This window comes from Hyla sarda, chromosome 2 (genome assembly GCF_029499605.1).
Source record: "Hyla sarda isolate aHylSar1 chromosome 2, aHylSar1.hap1, whole genome shotgun sequence".
NCBI classification, from domain to species: domain Eukaryota; kingdom Metazoa; phylum Chordata; class Amphibia; order Anura; family Hylidae; genus Hyla; species Hyla sarda.
This window is the reverse complement of record NC_079190.1, coordinates 398,917,028-398,937,038: the sequence shown is the minus strand read 5'-3', so window position 1 is coordinate 398,937,038 and position 20,011 is coordinate 398,917,028. Positions and strand designations below refer to the sequence as shown.

Genomic DNA, 20,011 nt, shown 5'->3' with positions numbered 1-20,011 from the left:
GAATCTGTACCCCCTTGATGTCCTCACATTGCCTAATAGCCTGCAGAAAATGCTCCATAACTAATACATATAAAAGGGGGGAGATTGTTATGGGGGAAGACAAGGCCCCGTTAATATAGAGCAAGAATATTTTGCAACATCATCGGGCCCAAACCCGTTCTGGAGGGACAATGCGGTTTTCTGCAGATAGGCCAGAAGAACCTAGGAGTCCCCAATCGACCTTGGAGTGGGCAAACTCAGACCATAGAGGTCTGCAAAGTATGATCGAAAACTATCCAATATCTAGGAGGTGAGATGAACCAACTCCCCCCTGGGCGACTTGAAAGAGGGTATATGTAGGAAAGCACGCCTATGCCCGAGGGCCCAGGCTAACATTCTCTCCTCCCTGTTACCCCACTCATAGGTTACACTGGAACAAATATGATGCTACCTGTTATATTTCTTGTCAATACAGACCTGTATCTCCCTCCGGACTTTAAGCAGGTCTCAAAGGACCTCTTCTGAAAGAGTGGATTTATGCAGAGACTCTAGAGAGTGTAATTGAGAGAGCAAGTCCTGTAGTTTTTGGGATGCCGGCACTGTGTTTAATCAAGGTACCACTAAGCACGCATTTCAGCGCCTCCCACAGAAACTGAGGAGAGGTGGGGTCGCTCGCGTGATCCAACACTAAATTAGATATCGCTGCTTTCAAATCTGCTAAACAAAGAGAATCAGAGAGGAGCGATTCATTGAGTCTCCACGCATATTCCCTTCTCGGGCCACTCGGAAGGGACAGGTCACAAAAAGCCGGGGCATGGTCAGAAAACACAATAGAACCAATAGAAGCAGAGAGTATTTGAGGGAGAAGACAGTGACTGACAAAAATATAGTCCAGTGTACACCCTACGAGCATGAGAATAAAATGTATAGTCATGTGTGTCCGGGTGAGTCAGTCTTCACGGGTCAGATAGCTGCATAGTAAAGAGCAGGCAACGAATCTTATTCAGCTGCGTGAAAGACACGGCAGAGGTCCCAGAGGAACAATCTAAGGAGGGATTCAAAGATACATTAAAATCCCTGCACACCATCATCGTGCCCTGTGAAAAAACTGTTAAATCATCCAATGCCTTTTGCAAGAAAGACAACTGACCAAGGTTCAGAGCATGGATATAAGCAATAGTGTAGGTCTTCCGCTGAATAAAGCAAGTGACAAAGACATAACGATCTTCCTCATCCACTTTACAGTCTAAAACCTGAACCGGGAGAGACTTGTGAAACAAAATGGCAACACCCTTCAACTTCTGTGACTGATTACTACTATGGTACCAAGTGGAGTAATATTTATTTCGGAAAACAGCGGCATGGTCTCGAAGAAAGTGAGTCTCCTGAAGACATACTACAGAGGCCCTCTGGTTATGCATGGAATACAAGATCTTTGCTCTCTTCTCAGGGATATTAAAACCCTGAATATTCAGGGACGTTATCTTAAGTGACGCCGAGTAGTCACTGAGCATAGAACAGAGCATATCCACTGAGGAGAGCAAAGAACCTGCAGCTACAAAAACAAACCAGTGGCTAGGCAGATAAACCAAGACATAGCAGTGAGAGGGGAAAGGTGGAAAGAAGAACCACAAAAGGGAGGACAGGGGTGGAAAGGAAGGGAGGAAGGGAGGGAGAAGGGGGGGGGGGGGCAAAAAGACAACATGACAAAAACACAAAAGGAAAAACAATAACAGCAGAATAAACAGTATGTCTGCAAAAACACTGAGTCAAATAGCACTAGTCTAATAGCAGGCAGGCTATAAACCTGCCATAACCTATTGAAATTGGAGAGCAGGAGCTCCGATGCCAAGCACCGGCAGGGGGACATAGGAAAAAAATAAAATAAAGGGGTAGAAGATGCTCAGCAAAGCAGGGCGTAGGACAGAGAGAAACAAAGGAGGCATCAAAGAAAAAGAAAGAAGGCAGAGAACAGGACCAGCGGAGAAGGGAGAATGAAACAAAAACAAGAAGGCATGCAAGTTAACAAAGCACAGGAAGGAGGACATGAGGATGACCCCCAGGTTCAGCGATCCCTTCATCCGCCAGGGCCATCACCCGATCCAGAGAGGCTACGAGGGTGGCGGCGGGAGCACTGAGGCCGCAGAGAGAACCGTTCAGACTGGGATTGCCTCATCCTGGGTTACAGCAACTGCAGCGAAGAGAAAGGATCCGCTAACAGCTCCTCCCATCCTGGGAGCGCCATTGGAGCGATACCAAAAGTCTGAAGAAACTGAGGGAGTTCCTCCAAAGAACGCAGGGTGGCAGACTTCTCCTGGTGATGAGCATAAAGAGCAAATGGAAATCCCCAACAGTATAGGATATGACGAGACTGCAGTTCATTGAGCAGGGGTTTCAAGGAAGCACAAAGGCGGAGAGTATGTCTTGATAAATCTGGGAACAACTAAAGCTTGGCACCATCAAAGTCAATCTCCTTCAACTGACGATCCTTCCGCATAATCTCCTCCTTGACAGAGAAATAGGGAATACGACAGATCACGTCCCTGGGTTTGGCTGGGTCCGAGCTGGGAGGCCTGAGGGGTCGGTGTGCCCGGTGAATTTCAATAGGAGACTACGCAGGTCAGCCTAGAACAGAGTTGAAGATATCGGTCAGCGTCGGTAGAAGATCATCCGCACGAGTCGCCTCTGGGAGATGTCGGAGTCTAATGTTATTCCTGCGGCTTTCCTGATCGTCCACATGAGAATGCAAAAGCCTTTGGTTCACCGCCTGCTGCACCACAACAAAGCGAAGTTCCTCCATTGATTGCTGGGTGGTGGAGCGGAAAGATTCCAGAGCCCCTACTTTGGAAGATAAGGTGTCCACCTCCGTCTGCACCACTTAAAGATCTTGCTGCCATGAGGACCGCAGCTCCTCTGTGAGCGCCACAAAGTCATGTTTAATAGGTAGAAAAGACAACAGCGCCGGCAGCTCTGGGTGAGATTGCAAAATTTAAGCAAAGATCCCTGTGGTCTGGTGTAAGGCAGGTGCGCCATAGGTTATGGTTGATGCTGAGGCACATGTGACAAGTGCGGTTTAGCGCAGGTCTCGGCAGCTGTTGTAGGTACATGCCAGGGGCTCCCCCCCTGAGGAGCTCCAGGAGGGGTTCGGGGATGGCTGAGGGTGTCCTTCATCTGGGCATGGTGGCTGGAGGGCCTGATGACGAGAGGAGAAGGCCACCAACAAGGGGTAGAGAAGAGGTGACCCAGGGGCGGCAATGTCAGAGGACAGGGCAACCATTTCCAGCAAGGGCAGCACAGAGTCACAGTTTATAAAAGGCCCCCAGAGTTTGCAGGCACCCCCAGGAGGTAAAGGGGGGGGGGGGGGTCTCAGTGGCCCAAGTTGTATCCGGGCGGGGGCTAGACTGGGGGGTACCTGGACAGTAGGGTCTAGGCTGTAGCGGGGTGTGAAGGCCTCCAGGTCCCACAACTAAAGTGGGCTGGATATGCGGGACCACTCCCGGGAGCAGTGGAGCTGCGCCTGCTGCGGTGCACAGATCCCCCACAGGTAAGTCTATAAGCAGGGGAAGAGAGGGCTGGAGCAGTGGTTCTGGCTGCTTACCAGCATTCCGGGCTGCAGTTGGCTCGTCCCCCCCGGACGAGACCAGTAATGGTGCCCGGGCTCCGGCGCAGTGCACTGCAGGAGGCGGAGCTTCCAGCGGGGAAGATGGACCCAAAGATGGCAGTGGCAGGGGGAGGCAGAGTCTGGCGGCTCCGCAAGCGGAGCAAAGAAATTGGAGATGAGCACCCCTGATGCCCGAGAGCCTGAGGGACCTTTAATGGACTTGCAGGAGAGTTTCTTGCCCATTATGAAGGCAGGTCAGTCTCCAAAAAGCCGGGCAGCAGTGGAGCTCAGCAAGGCACGTCTACTCAGCGTGCATGGCAGACTGCGCGAAAGGCACCTGCTCCTCTACCAACAACCATATCCCTCCTTCCCTTTAGTTACCAATAATGACAGACAACTGATAACTTTCTTAGGTGGATGTGGGGGTCGGCCAAAGCTTTATTAACTCCGTTAATTAACATAACATTATCCTCCAACCTCCTGTAGGTTGGTAACCGGAGAGGAAGCACACTGCCAGCCGTCCGGGATTAGCCGACGGGCAACTCAGCTATCCACCTCCCTTCTTAATAAACTAACTCCTGTACCGCCAGCTGTGACTAAAGAAAAAGAAAAAGAGACCGAAAACAATGCCAAAGCTACCACAGATCACAACTCACAACATGATATACAGTTCTACAAAATTGTGAAACAAAATTGTTTTGTTTTGTTTTTTTTATACATTTTAACTTTTTTTTTTTGCATAAAACAGGGGGTTACAATAAAAGAGAACATAACAAAAAGAGGGCGGGAGGGTGGGAACTCCTGCTGGATAAAGCCGGTAAGAGGAAGGGGAGGGGGGAAAACACAGTGTTATATACCCACATTGCCCAACCCCTTCCTCCCTGAGACTCCACTCCCTTTATTAACCCCCGATGGTCAACAGCCCTCCCTGCTATATTAAAGGGAATACGGGGAGGGGGGCTAACTTACTGAGGGCTGCCATAACAACCCCTTCTCACAGTCCGTGCCACCTGGTCCTAACACGGCCCGGTGTCATTCAAACCATGCCCCCCCCCCCCCCCCGATCAAAACTTTAGTGTGGAATAAGTATATATCTATGAGAAATAATTAAGGTTTTATATAGAGGTTATGGAAATCTGATGCTGGAACTGACTCTTGACATTAAAGGCCAGAATGTTTCTGCATATTATTTCAAGCCAACCAGGATTGTTTATAGTTTAATCTGTAACATTTGCCTATTTTATGGGAGGAAACTCAATTTAAAGGGGTACTCTGGTTTAAAAAAAAATTTTAAATCAACTTCTGCCAGAGAGTTAAACAGATATGTAAATTACTTCTATTTAAAAATCTTAATCCTTCAAGTACTTATCATCTGCTGTATGCTCCACAGGAAGTTCTTTTCTTTTTTAATTTCTTTTCTGTCTGACCACAGTGCTCTCTGCTGACACCTCTGTCCATGTCATGAACTGTCCACAGCAGGATAGGTTTGCTGTGGAGATTTTTTCCTGCTCTGGACAGTTCCTGACATGGACAGAGGTGTCAGCAGGGAGCACTGTGGTCAGAAAGAAAAGAACTTTAAAAAGAAAAGAACTTCCTTTGTAGTATACAGCTGCTAATAAGTACTGGAAGGATTAAGATTTTTTTTAAATAGAAGTAATTTATAAATCTGTTTAACTTTCTGGAGCCAGTTGATTTTAAAAAAAAAGTTTTCCACTGGAGTACCTCTTTCAGTACAAATACTTTGTTCAGTTAACTTGGATGGGATATCTAGAGCACTAATAGCAGTAGCTATGGGACAAATTTGCTTTTCATATGTTAGCAAAATGATATTGGTATCCACTTAAATCAGAGGTCCCCACTGCAGTTTTTCAGAAAAACCAAATAAACCACCAGTCATGATCAGTGTTTTGCGTGCCTGGAGAGGTCACCGACTTTGCTGGACTTGGTTGATCAATCTCTCACTAATTGTTTATAGGGAGAAATCTATCAACCAAGTCATTCAGGCTTAAAGGGAATGTTATATCTGAAAATTATCTATTGTTAAACTCAAAGTTTTTTGTTTAAAGGAATTTAAAACTGCTGATAGAAACAGGGGAAATTACACTGAAGATTATGGTACTGTATATACTCGAGTATAAGCCGAGTTTTTCAGCACGATTTTTCGTGCTGAAAACACCCCCCTCGGCTTATACTCGAGTGAACTCTCTGCCCTCAGTGGTCTCCAACCTGCGGACCTCCAGATGTTTCAAAACTACAACTCCCAGCAAGCCTGGACAGCCATCGGCTGTCCGGGCATCCTGGGAGTTGTAGTTTTGAAACATCTGGAGGTCCGCAGGTTGAAGACCACTGCGGCCTTCGTCGTCATCCAGACCCCCTCCCCCCTTTAGTTTTGTACTCACCTCCGCTCGGCGGGACGTTCGGGTGAGCTGGTCCGGGCCATCTGTGCTGCAGGGACCATCCGGTGGGGAGGGATAGTCGTTCCGTGCTGTCCATCTTCACCGGGGGGGCCTCTTCTCCGTGCTTCGGGCACGGCCCCGGAATAATGGCGTTGCCTTGATGACAACGCACCGGGCAGTGGTCTTCAACCTGCGGACCTCCAGATGTTTCAAAACTACAACTCCCAGCATGCCCGGACAGCCGATGGCAGTCCGGGCATGCTAAGAGCTGTAGTTTTGGTACATCTGGAGGTCCGCAGGTTGAAGACCACTGTTAAATCAGACATTGACAAGCGGTGATGATGAAGGGGTGGTGTGGGATGATGACAGGGTAATGATGAAGGGGGGAGGATGACAAGGTAATGATGAAGGGGGGAGGATGACAGGGTAATGATGAAGGGGGGGATGATGACAGGGTAATGATGAAGAGGGGGATGATGACAAGGTAATGATGAAGGGGGGATGATGACAGGGTAATGATGAAGGGGGGGATGATGACAGGGTAATGATGAAGGGGGGATGATGACAGGGTAATGATGAAGGGGGGGATGATGACAGGGTAATGATGAAGGGGGGATGATGACAGGGTAATGATGATGAAGGGGGGATGATGAAAGAGTGATGATGATGAGGGTGTTAATGACGGGGGTGTTAATGACGGGGTTCTGCATGATGACAGGGGGGGGGATTATGTATTTCCCACCCTAGGCTTATACTCGAGTCAATAACTCCTGGGTTTCTGGGGTGAAATTAGGGGCCTCGGCTTATTTTCGGGTCGGCTTATACTCGAGTATATACGGTACCTTTAACTTGGCCCTCTGGTACACATTTTAGGCCGTTTGGTGTACTGGGGGCATTCGTATACCCTAAGACACACTGATTTGGCCGCCCACCGACTTATTTGAAATCAAAACATAAATACTCATCCGCTCCTCTTCAGTGGCCTTGAAGTAAAACTGTCACCCTGATCACCCACACTCAACCCAATACACAGGGTTATAGTGTGGATGACCAGGAGTGCAAAGAGGGGTAATTTACCAAATTCCATCCTGTGGCTCCTTTGATGTTGCCTGGCGAAATTCCCATTCTCAATTCGGTTACCTGCACGCAGGAGGCGGGCCCCGATGGCTGTCCGCCCCCTTCTTCTATCTGCCTCCTGAAACAATCTGCCTCTATTAGTATATTCAAATTCTGCACTGTGCTCTGAGGAAGGAGTGAAAGTGCAGTAAGTTTACAGACGACTCTCAAGTCCTAGTAACGTGAGAGCTCTTCTTGCCAGAGCGGATGCGCTTCGGCCTCAGAGTGCAGCACTCACGTGTCATCCGACTCACGTCACGAGGAAGTGGGAGCTGTTTGTAAAATAGGCATGGAGCCTATAATACACTTTCTATTTATCACTTATTTTCTTTGGTTCTATTTAGCCTTCATATGGGTCTTTTCCTTTTTCTCTTTATATAAAATTCACCCTGCATGGATTGAGTGACTGCTCTTTGCTTTACCTTTTTCTCAACTGGGATTTTACATTTATTCCACTTCACTTACCTGGTGCTTGTTGTCCTTTTCTGCTTACTGATCTATACTGTTTACTTGTCACTCTGGCAACTGCTCTCAAGCTCTACGCCGATAAGAACCCTGGCGCGATGATGTAGATCTGAGGCCGGAAGAAACACGCACTCACATGCAAAACTGCCGGCGTTGCCTCTGAGCACTACCTAGATGCGTCCACGCTGAGACTCAGCTTCCCGTGACCCGGACCCCAGAACGCAGTGACCTTTATTAAGCGGTGAGTGCACATACACCAGTTGTACCATATTTCAGTATATGCACCCCGCAGGAGGCACTCATACAGATCGCCGAGGTTGAACTTCACATTTCATACAGGTGAAGTTGCCGCCCAGTGTGCCCTCCCCTTTCTGTCTTGTATACTAGTTACACACCAGCCTAATATCTTATTAGGCAGAAATGCCTTCTTTCTTCTGTTATCAAACTTTACCCCTTCCTTCCACTCCAGCTACTCAAATCTTTTTCTCTGAAAATCAGCAGCTCAGCTTTGTCCAGAGGGAGGGGGGAGCTCTGCTCATCAGCTCTTGGAGAACTGCAAATCAGAGATAAAGTCTGCAGAGCAGAAATCTGCTGAAAAATACCATAGTACTGCTCCTTGTGTACCCACACATGGCAGCTTATCCTGAATAGTCACCTGCAATGACAGGTGCAGTTTAAGTAAGGTCACTACAGAGGAGAAGCTCAGCATTTTAACTATTGGATCAAAGGTTAAATAGGCCAGCGTTTCTCAACCCAGTCCTCAAGGCACACCAACATTCCGGGTTTTTTCAGTTACTCCATTGGAATAGAACAGGGAAAATTTTAAATCCCGGACTGTTGGTGTGCCTTGAGGACTGGGTTGGGAAACATTGAAATAGGCTACAGTGCTGTTTTTTTTTTTGTTTTTTTTTTTCATTTTTTTTTTTTTTTTAGAAAACAGTTAAATAAGTGAAACATAGAAAGCAAATATTTTCCACTTCCTGTATAAAATGAATACAGTAATGTTCCCATGTTAACATCAGACCTTTTGTAGATGTGTCATTCTCACCATCAGCTGGTGAATCATCTTGCCAAGATTTAGAACCTTGAGTCACTGCAGAATGAAGGAAATTGTTAGCTCAAATATGACACAAAAACATCAGACATAAGTAACAGAAAAGATATTTACAATCTATAATGAAGACTGTAGACAACAGTATACCTGCAACCTAGATGGGTATAATCAGACATGTGAATGAATAGTACAATAGTACTTGTATCAGTCACTCAGATTATAGTGTCCGCATACAAATACTGTATATAGGGGTTCACATTACCCCCCAACATATGGAGTGGTAGAATTTCTGATGTGCGTCAAGCAGAGATCTGCTGCCTCATATGGCACGGCAAATATAAATCTTTGATGAAGCGTCTGACTAACATAGCATGTGTCCTCTCCAGTAACCAGATAATGAAGCTTATTCATCATATGGTGGACAGAAGACGTTTAGTCTATGGACCACGCTAATGATCTCTCCATAGAGGTAGTCAGCTTATTCACGTTTGTTATATGATAATACTTTTGCATATATTTGCTTTTCAAGTGCCCATTAAAATAATATTTTGGAAGAAGAATGAGAAATAATATGGGCTGAGTCAAGCTGTGTATCATTAGGAGAACCTGAGCATGAATCTTGGATTTAACAACCTTTAGAAAGAGTGTAATTAACAAACAGGAAAATTCAAAAAATAATTCAAGTAGTGCGAATATCATACACATCATAAATATATATCATAAAGATCATATATGACTGTACAGTACTAGGGCCACCTACAAGAAAACATAGCACAGCATAACTGATACAATGTAAGAATAGATGTCACAGGGAGTTGCAGAATGCTTAAAGGGGTACTCCAAAAGATAGGGGATAAGATGTCAGACCGCGGGGGATCCCGCCACTGGGGACCCCCGCAATCTCGGCTGCGGCACCACAGACATCCGGTGCACGGAGCAAAGTTCCAGCCGGATGACTGGCGATGCGGAGGCTCGTCATGTCATGGACACGCCCCGCTTGTGACGTCACTGCCATGCCCCTTCAATGCAAGTCTATGGGAGGGGGCATCACGCCCCCTTCCATAGACTTGCCTTGAGGGGGCATGGCCATGATATCACGTGCGTGGCGTGATGTCACAAGCCTCCGGCGCTGCACCCAACGCTCTAAATGAACTCTGGGTGTGGCAGGGAGATCACGGGGGTCCCCAGCGGTGGGATCCTTGCTATCAAGCATCTTATCCCATATCCTTTGGATAGAAGATAAGATGTCTAGGGGCCGAGTACCCCTTTAAACTTGTGGCATTGGCTGTCTTGACTACAAATTAATCTCATAAAAAATTATGACCAACTTGCCTGCCAATTTTGAGACACCCAACTTTCCATTTTACATCAGCGAACAGAATAACTAAAAACAAGCAAGCCCTAAATTTAAAGCAGACCTGTCAGTAGGTTTTTAGGGTACAAAGTAAGGGCATGGCTGTTTAGGACATTAGACCCTGAATCCTAACATACCTCTCATGAGTTAATTGACGGCTCCAGCATTAAGATATCAGAATTTAAATACATATGCAAATTCGGCTTTGGAGCCCAAAGGGTTTTTACCCGGCTGCTGGACCCAGCACAGTTGGCCCCTTCTCCAGTTAGTCACTACAAAAGTAACTACAGTAACCTTCTCTTCCCACGAAATCTGTAGTAAAATGTTTTCAGTGCCTGCATGGAGCAGTTTCATTATCAAGACTTAAGTGTCCCTGTCATTTGCAAAAATGTTTAATATAATGTAGATTGGTTGAAAGAATTGTATATTTTTGGGTGAAAAAATGTTTGTCCTTGCAGCTATTGGCTGTATGTCTCTGTGTGAAGACAAAATACAGGAAAAGTGGGTGGACAAGGGCTCTGTGCAGGCTCCTGGCTTGTCAATCATCCTGCTGTTTGAGTTAGGGGTGTGTCACAGAGCTTCAGTGCACAGATCCCTGCTTGTCCTCAATATACAGAGCCCTGCTTGTCCTCAATATACAGAGCCCTGCTTGTCCTCAGTGTACAGAGCCCTGCTTGTCTTCAGTGCACAGAGCCCTGCTTGTCCTCAATATACAGAGCCCTGCTTGTCCTCAATATACAGAGCCCTGCTTGTCCTCAGTGTACAGAGCCCTGCTTGTCCTCAATATACAGAGCACTGCTTGTCCTCAGTGTACAGAGCCCTGCTTGTCCTCAGTATACAGAACCCTGCTTGTCCTCAATGTACAGAGCCCTGCTTGTATTCAATATACAGAGCCCTGCTTGTCCTCAGTGTTCAGATCCCTGCTTGTCCTCAGTGCACAGAGCTCTGCTTGTCCTGAGTGTACAGAGCCCAGCTTGTCCTCAGTACACAGACCCCTGCTTGTCCTCACTATACAGAGCCCTGCTTGTCCTCAGTGCACAGAGCCCTTCTTTTCCTGAGTGTATAGAGACCTGCTTGTCCTAAGTGTACATAGCCCTGCTTGTCCTCAATATACAGAGTCCTGCTTGTCCGGCCCACTCTTCCTGTATTTTGTCTCTGCATAAAGACACATAGGCAATAGCTGCAGGGACAAAAATAAACAAATTTTTTAACCAATGTATTACAAATATACATATAATGTTATTATCTACTAATTTATTATATAAAAGGTTTTTGCAAATGACAGGTACAAGTAATATTTCTTTTGTAGTATATCACATTTATCTGCTGCCCAGGCTCCTTACATGACAGTGCGCTCAACCTATCACCGGCCGAGATGGGACATCGCTGCGGCCGGCGATACGCTGAGCGCAGTATGAGTCACCGAGCCCAAGAAGCAGACCAGCACCGGAGGAAGGGGGAAGGATACCGATATTGATGCAATGGGGGAACATAGGAAGGTGAGTTAAAGTTAGTTTTTTTTTAGTTTTTGCTGCCCAGGCACAGGGGAAGTGAAAAGTTTTGTGCCACAGTTCTCCTTTAACCTTTCTAATATACTTCATAAGAACGTTTTCTTTCCTTTTCATAGAAATTATGGCTTATAAAATCATGGCTTTGTCCAAGCTGAAGCACAGGCATGAACAAAGTCCAGTATGTGAGGGTGGGCTAGAGCACAGAGGAGTCCTATCAGACAGGAGAGAGCACAGAGAAGTCCTGTCAGACAGGAGAGAGCACAGAGGAATCCTATCAGACAGGAGAGAGCACAGAGGAGTCCTATCAGACAGGTAAGAGCACAGAGGAGTGCTATCAGACCGGAGAAAGCACAGAGGAGTGCTATCAGACAGGAGAGAGCACAGAGGAGTGCTATCAGACAGGAGAGAGCACAGATGAGTCCTATCAGACAGGAGAGAGAGCACAGAGGAGTTCTATCAGACAGAAGAGAGCACAGAGGAGTCCTATCCAGGGGCGTACCTAGAGCATTTGGCACCCGGGGCGGACCCTTTGTTTGGCACCATTCCCCGCCCCCCCCCCCGCATCCCCCCTTAATTACACCCCCTCCCTCACCCCCCCTTAATTACACCCCCTTCCTCCCCCCCCCAGGGGCGGACTGACAACACCCGGGGCCCCCGGACCAAAAATAGGCAAGGGCCCCTGCTAGTCTCTGAAGCTCCTCAGTCTTCTGCTATGCCCCTATTCCACCCAAATCCCACACCCAATAAACTAAAATTAATATATGTAAGAAACACTTTAACGTAGGTAAATTTCCATGACCAATAATACTGGTATACAAGGAGTAAATATATACCACCACACAATAACTGGATAATACCGCCATACTGTACTGAATAAAACCAATATACACAGACCAGAATAATATACAGGATCTGTATACAATATAAGTGATTATATACAGGACCATATGGCGGTAGATATCAGCTGTGCACAGGATGTGTATACCATATAAGCGATAACAGTTACATTTTGGGACTCACAATTACATCTCTTCTGATCAGCAGTGTCCTCTTTTCTTCTCCGTCCGGATAAGACCGCCATGTGGATCTCTTAACATCTGCAGGACAAACATGTCAGACTCTGCATTTTTCAGTGCGCTCTTCTACACAATCTTTCAATCTATAGGCCCACAAACTGCAATAATGCCCTCCTTGGTTTCCTGCACAGTAAAAGGGCAGGTAGGTAGGTAGCAAGGTAAATAGGTAGGTAGATGAGGAAGCCAGATATGTAGGTAGGTGATAAGCCAGATAGGTAGAGGGCTAGCTAGGTAGTTAGACAGCCATGTATGAAGGCCAGGTATGCACATAGTTAGGTAGCTGGGTATGTAGGTAGGTAGATAGCCTGGTATGTAGGTAAGTAGTTAGGCATCCAGTTATAAAAGTTAGGTAGATAGCCTGGTATGTAGGTAAGTAGTTAGGCATCCAGTTATAAAAGTTAGGTAGATAGCCTGGTATGTAGGTAAGTAGTTAGGCATCCAGGTATGAAGTTAGGTAGCCTCCCCTTCCCTGTAGGTATAGGCAGCAGAGTTAACCCCCCCTTCACTGTAGGTAAAGGCAGCAGAGTTAACCCCTCCCTTTCTCTGCAGGTATTGGCAGCAGAGTTAACCCCCCTTCCCCAAAAGTATAGGCACCAGAGTTAAACCCTCTTCCCAATAGGTATAGGAACAGAGTTAACCCCCCTTTCTCCTTAGGTATAGGCAGTAGAGTAACACCCCCCACCCCCTTTCCCAGTAGGAATAGGCAGAGTTAACCCCCCTGTTCCCCATAGGTATAGGCAGAGTTACCCCCCCCCCTTTTCCCCATTGGTATAGGCAGTTACCCCCCTCTTCCCCATTAGTATAGGCAGAGTTACCCTCCCTCTTCCCCATTGGTATAGGCAGAGTTACCCCCCTCTTCCCCATTGGTATAGGCAGAGTTGCCCTCCCCCCTCTTCCCCATTGGTATAGACAGAGTTACCACTCCCCCACTTTCCCCATAGGTATAGGCAGAGTTACCCCCCTCTTTCCCATAGGTATAAGCAGGGACCCCCCCCCTCTTTCCCATAGGTATAAGCAGGGCCACCCCCCTCTTTCCCATAGGCATATGCAGAGTTACACCCCCCCCCTTTTTTCCATAGGTATAAGCAGGGACACACACACCCTCTTTGCCACAGGTATATGCAGAGTTACACCCCCCTTTTTTCCATAGGTATATGCAGAGTTAAACTCCCTCTCTTTCCCATAGATATATGCAGAGTTACCCCCCCCCCCCGCTCCTTTTTCCGAAAGATATAAGCAGGGACACTCCCCTCTTTCCCATAGGTATATGCAGAGTTACCCCCCACACACACTGTCCCCATAGGTACAGGCAGAGTTACCCCCCCCTCTTTCCCATAGGTATAAGCAGGGACCCCCCCCCTTTTTCCATAGGTATAAGCAGGGACACACACACCCTCTTTCCCATAAGGTATATGCAGAGTTACACCCCCCCCCCCTTTTTTCCATAGATATATGCAGAGTTACACCCCCCCTCTTTCCCATAGGTATAAGAAGGGACACACACCCGCTTTTTCCCATAGGTATATGCAGAGTTACACCCCCCTCTTTCCAATAGTTATATCCAGAGTTACACCCCCCTCTTTCCCATAGGTATATGCAGAGTTACACCCCCCTCTTTCTCATAGGTATATGCAGAGTTACCCCCCCCCCCTTTGCCATAGGTATAGGCAGAGTTAAAAAAAAAAAGTGATACTCACTTGATGTCCCACGCAGTGATCTCCTCAGCAGCAGGGGCCCGCGTCTTCTCCCCTCCACAGTACAGGCGATGATGAGTGACGTCAGGAGGTCATGTCTCCTCTGTGTAAGCTGCAGATGCGGCTCAAACAGAGGGGACACCCTCTCCTTTATGTGCGTGTATCGCGCATACAGGAGAAGGCAGCGCTGTCTGCTGGGGATCTGGGACGAGTGTCCCAGATCCTCAGTAGCGGCGGGCCCTTAACCTGGCTGTTCAGTCAGTCCCTGGCACCCCCATTTGTGAGTGGCATCATTTGTGAGCCGCCCATCCGCCCCCCCCCCCCCCTTGGTACACCACTGGTCCTATCAGACAGGGGAGGAGTCCTATCAGACAGGAGAGATCATAGAGGAGTCCTATCAGACAGGAGAGAGCACAGAGGTGTTCTATCAGACAGGAGAGAGCACAGAGGAGTTCTATCAGACAGGAGAGAGCACAGAGGGGTCCTGTCAGACATGAGAGAGCACAGAGGAGTACTATCAGACATGAGAGAGCACAGAGGATTACTATCAGACAGGAGAGAGCACAGAGGAGTCCTATCAGGCAGGAGAGAGCACAGAGGAGTCCTATCAGACAGGAGAGAACACAGAGGAGTCCTATCAGACAGGAGAGAGCACAGAGGAGTCCTATCAGACACGGTAGAGCACAGAGGAGTACTATCAGACAGGAGAGAGCCCAGAGGAGTCCTATCAGACAGGAGAGAGCACAGAGGAGTCCTATCAGACCGGAGAGAGCACAGAGGAGTTCTATCAGACAGGAGAGAGCACAGAGCAGTCCTATCAGACAGGAGAGAGCACAGAGGAGTGCTATCAGACAGGAGAAAGCACAGAGGAGTACTGTCAGACAGGAGAGAGCACAGAGTAGTCCTATCAGACAGGAGAGAGCACAGAGGAGTACTATCAGACAGGAGAGAGCACAAAAGAGTGCTATCAGACAGAGGAGAGCACAGAGGAGTACTATCAGACAGGAGAGAGCACAGAAGAGTGCTATCAGACAGGAGAGAGCACAGAAGAGTGCTATCAGACAGAGGAGAGCACAGAGGAGTACTATCAGACAGGAGAAAGCACAGAGGAGTACTATCAGACACGAGAGAGCGCAGAGGAGTGCAAGCCCATCTTCACTTACTGGACTTTGTCCATGCCTGTGCTTCAGCTTGGACAAAGCCATGATTTCTATAAAAAGGAGATAACATTTTCTTATGAAGTATATTAGAAAGGATAATGTTTTGCCAAGATGTACAACATATGAAAAGATTTTGAATCTGACATTGCCCATTTAAGTTATCTGCAGTCTGGTGAATCTTTAAACTGTAAAGTTTACAACATCCATTAGTTGGTTTCCTTTTACGCCGTTTGGCATTAGAGAGACATGCCTCCTTATCCCGAGCAGCAGTCAAGAACACATTGAAAAAGTCATATAAGACAGTTGTTGATGCAAGTTGGACCTGCACTGCTGCAGTCCCTATCTGCATGTCTGGTTGTTATGTGGCTGGACGCTTTTTCACCTTCCCCTCTGGCTCTCCCCATGGTGCAGGGTGCTGTCTCCTTCTCTTTCTGTGCCAAACCTTGTGACCCATTTATGGATAGCTAATGTGGACTTTCTAAGTCATTACTTATGTGATACAGGCTAGACTTGGAAGAATCTAAGGAGTTCTCTTGTTTTGACCATTAACAGCTTTATTGTAATAGTATTGCTTGCATTACCCACTTAGTAAATTATCTGTCACAGGAGGATGGGTTATATTAGGGTCTTCTTATTTCTGCTTATATCTTTTAGCTGTCTCACACCTGCCTATGGGGTCGTTTCAGTTTGTTCATTGCACTACTGTGCTTACTGAGACTTTAAGTAGATTGTCACCTTTAACCCTTTCCCAGTCTGTATATGTTTAATCCCTTTATTTTTTTATAATTGCAGTACAAAATAAACCTGCAAATTGTAGCTTTATTTCAGCTTCATAAGGTAAAGTTGCAGAATACATTATGGGCAGCACAATGGCTTAGAGGTTAGTCTTTCAACAGTGGGGTCCTGAGTCTGAAGTTTGTATGTTCTCCCCATGTTTCCAGGTAAAAGGGATATACCCATCTGATGAAGTTCGTAAAACAGTTCATTCTGCAGTTTTTGGCTTCCAACCAGTTTTGGCCAGTGCAAGCAGGCCAGGCAGGACCATGAGGTCCTTATTTTAGAGATAGGAGGGACCCATATCTATCAATAATTTATTAACGTTACGGTCAATATGACATAAATGTCCAGATGGCAATACCCTTTAAATAATTTAATTTAGAAACTGGGATGTGTGTGACCAAAATATTGTAAATGACATTGTTATGGTCCCCATACACTTTAAGACAAAACTGTGAAACTCTTTAATGTGTATGATGGTCACCCGACAGATCATGTTGGATTTCAAATGCTCATGTTTTCTGGGAGATAAGCCACCACTATAGTTGTCTGGCAGCAGCTCACCTCTCCTTTCCTCATTCACATGAAAGTTCAGCCAAGCCGAATGTTTATGTGTATGGGGTGAATGAGAAAGAGAGCTGAAAGGTGTATTAGCACCAATGAAAACAGGAATTGAAGTGAATAATATGTATGTGCTATAAAAACAGGAAATACAGTTAGATTCCTACTGGTATTAACAAAAATATGTGATATGTAAGGTTCTGGCTGTTGAGACCGCCAATAATCGTAAAAATGAATTTGCTGATGCTTATCCACCTACCTATCACATTGACTAAAGTGTTAAAGGAAACTGTCATCAGTGTCACCTGCACTAACCTGTCTTGTTTTGTGCTCTGATTCTTCCACAATCTTCCGTCGTATCTTCTGCTCCGGGGCCAAATTGGTGCATGAATGGAGCTTCGTGATGTCACCGCTGCTGTTTTCTAGTAGTGGGACCTAGCAGGCAAACAGCAGCGGTGATGTCATGAAGCTCTGCCTATGCTCCAAAACGGCCCCCAGCCGTTTACAGCCAAAGATTGTGGGAGAATCAGAGCACGGAACGGGACCAGGTAAGTATGGTTATCATCAGTGTACTGACTGTACCAGGATAGTGAGGGTGAAACTGATGACAGATTTCCTTTAAAGTTGAATGGCTGCCAGCTCCAGGTGGTTAAAAACAAAAAATACAGAAATGATGAAACCCTTAATCAAAGCTTTTACCAGAAAACAAATGTAAACAGTTTCAACATTTTGCTCAAATAAGCAATTTTTCCAATATTTGCTTAAATTTTTCACCAACACCTACATAAATACCATTAACACATTTCTCCTATGAGGTAAATTGAAATGTATTTGACTTTTTTTTTTCTTTTTTTTTAGTTAACTGAAGAAATTACCAGTGGTAAACCATAAAAAAGACGTGGAATGTAAGGGACATTAAGGAGTTATTTCTTGTATTGTTCATTTGTCCTATAAAGATTGATGAGTTACAATGCACTTTCATCAGGAGTTTCTCTTACCTTCCAGCCAAAATAGAATGAAGAGTAGTGATGTCCCTCTATGGAAATGCATTTCTCTCTCGCTCAGGAGTGTCTGTGGTGAAGAACGCTGTATGGAGTGAGATTAACCTAATTCGTTCATCATTAAGCACCTTATGCCTCCTGTCTTAGCATGCTGTGAAGGGTCATCGAATCATTGGACACATTACTGCCATTTAGAGAATGAACCAATGAAAAGCTTTACTTAAAAGTCTTTGATCGGGTCTAGATAGCAGAACAGGTAAAACAATACTTGTGCAAAATATACCTACTGCACATTGACATTATAGTCGTCAAACAAATACTCATACGGCCATCTGTGTTATCTCTATTCCTGGAGAGTGATAAATGCCAAAATATTTCTGTTTAAACCTATGGCTACCAAATTAATCCTCTATACATGTTCAGTGAGACTAAAATTTAGAAAAAAAATCCAATACATTTTAAAGCATACCCAGATTCTGGAGTGTTGTTCCAATTTTTGTGTTTAATAATTGATCTGGATGGAAAGCCTGAACCCATTATATTCCTGCCTACCTAGAGTTGCACTGCATGAAATTCGGATTTATTGTCTAAAGTAGAGTTGGGCTGTATCTACATGGGGAGCGTGCCACTGTGCTTGGGGTAAAGATGGCTGTGTTAGAGTCTTTAAACTAGTGCTACTTGGTACTTCTAAGAGAGGGGAAAAAAAACAATTTTAATTAACCGGTGCCGAAAAATTATATAGATTTGTAAATTTCATCTATGTAAAAATCTTAACCTTAGAGCTGCTTTATTCTCTAGAAGTTGTGTAGTTTTTTCCAATCTGACCAGTGTGCTCCACCTCTGTCCATGTCAGGAAGTGTCCAGAGCAGGAGCAAATCCCCATATGAAACTCTCCTGCTCTGGACAGTTCCTGACACAGACAGAGGTGGCAGCAAAGAGCACTTAGGTCAGACTGGAAAGAACTGTGTAAATTCCTCTGGAGTATACAGCAGCTGATAGTACTGGCTTGAAGAAGTGCCGGTGAAGCACAAAACCGTGCAGTCTCACCAGCCCCCCCTGCCACCTTCCCTGCCCTCTCTTGCGATGATGTGTGTGGAATAAAGAGAAGCTGTTTATCTGCAGTTTTGGTGAGTTGCTGAGTCTTTTCTTCTCTTATGTTTTTATGCAATTTTGAAATTAACTGGTGCCTGAAAATTATATAGATTTGTAAATTTTGTCTATTTTTAAATCTTAAGCCTTTCATGACTTATCAGCTGCTTTATGCTCTCGAAAAAGTTGTATAGTTCTTTCCAGTCTGACCACAGTGCTCTCTGTTCCCATGGGGAAACATAAGGGTGTCCAGCTTCACAGCAAATACTTTTAAAATTCAAGCTTTAATAATTCCATTAACTACACGGGAAATCCATAGGTAAAAACAAACCAGCCGACGCATTTCGAGCTTATTTCAAGCTTTTAATCATGGCAAATTATGAAAAGAACACTGCTTACTTATATATCGAGGCTACATGTTGTATTAACCAGGAACCTCCCATGCAGACGGACTGGCATGTGACGACAGATCCAGTGGAGGAGCAGGTGGAAGCTCTCGATATGTGTGTGCCCAACACAGGGGTATAATGGCAATAGTAATCACCCATATCGGTAAATGGGAGTAACCGCGGAAGTTAACAGAAAGAATGTATATGTAAGGGTCCATGGAAACAGCCACACATACACGTGTGTGGCATACCTATATAGTTGCCATGGACAAATAGACTGCGGGGCAAAACGGTGAGTAAAGAAATAAAGGCAGAGAGTATGTACTAGTATGTAGAAAACATGGTTATTACATAAACACTGTTATGTACCGCAATAATATGATACATTAAACTCCTATAATGTATATCATAAGAAGTCTAGGGTATAGCAACCTATCAAATGTGTCATATATACTATGTAAAACCCCTAGACACTTCCCATAATAATAATATGATAATGTCTACATAAAATAAGCACGTATTTGTTTATCTAGCCATAGTATAAACTTAGATAATGGGGCCAGTGCAAGTTAAGAAATATAGAAAAAATTTGATTACAAGTAATAATTATGAAAATGAAAAAATAGATGGGGAGAAATGTAGACTCATACACTATAAAGGTTGACTAGCGTTAACAGAAGTAATGATGTCAATACACAAATACGCGCGCCAGCAAACACAATTTAAGGACTAAAACAAATACAAAAAATTTTATACACAAGAAATAAAAAAAACTCAAAAATCAAAAC

At 45.4% G+C, this 20,011-nt stretch overlaps 1 protein-coding gene and 1 long non-coding RNA gene across 3 annotated transcripts in view; one reads left to right on the top strand and one right to left on the bottom strand.

Annotated features, from left to right (window-relative positions):
- The window catches only part of RS1 (retinoschisin 1), a 38,909-nt gene extending 20,963 nt beyond the window's left edge, over positions 1–17,946 (bottom strand). Inside the window, exons 1-2 of one of the 2 annotated variants that reach the window (XM_056558766.1) lie at positions 17,743–17,946; positions 8,582–8,650 (exon numbers count right to left, since the gene is read on the bottom strand). In XM_056558766.1, the coding sequence (XP_056414741.1) occupies positions 8,582–8,650; positions 17,743–17,794 (121 nt within the window). In that variant the 5' untranslated portion in view covers positions 17,795–17,946. Of the gene's footprint in view, positions 1–4,549; positions 4,602–8,581; positions 8,651–17,742 lie in introns of those variants that run through there. The other variant, XM_056558767.1, reaches the window with a different exon arrangement.
- LOC130356805 (uncharacterized) lies at positions 3,668–17,863 on the top strand. Its single transcript, XR_008889000.1, has 3 exons — positions 3,668–3,834; positions 17,603–17,649; positions 17,750–17,863. It is a non-coding gene; the product is annotated as an uncharacterized LOC130356805 (long non-coding RNA).
- Positions 17,947–20,011: the final 2,065 nt, after the last annotated feature.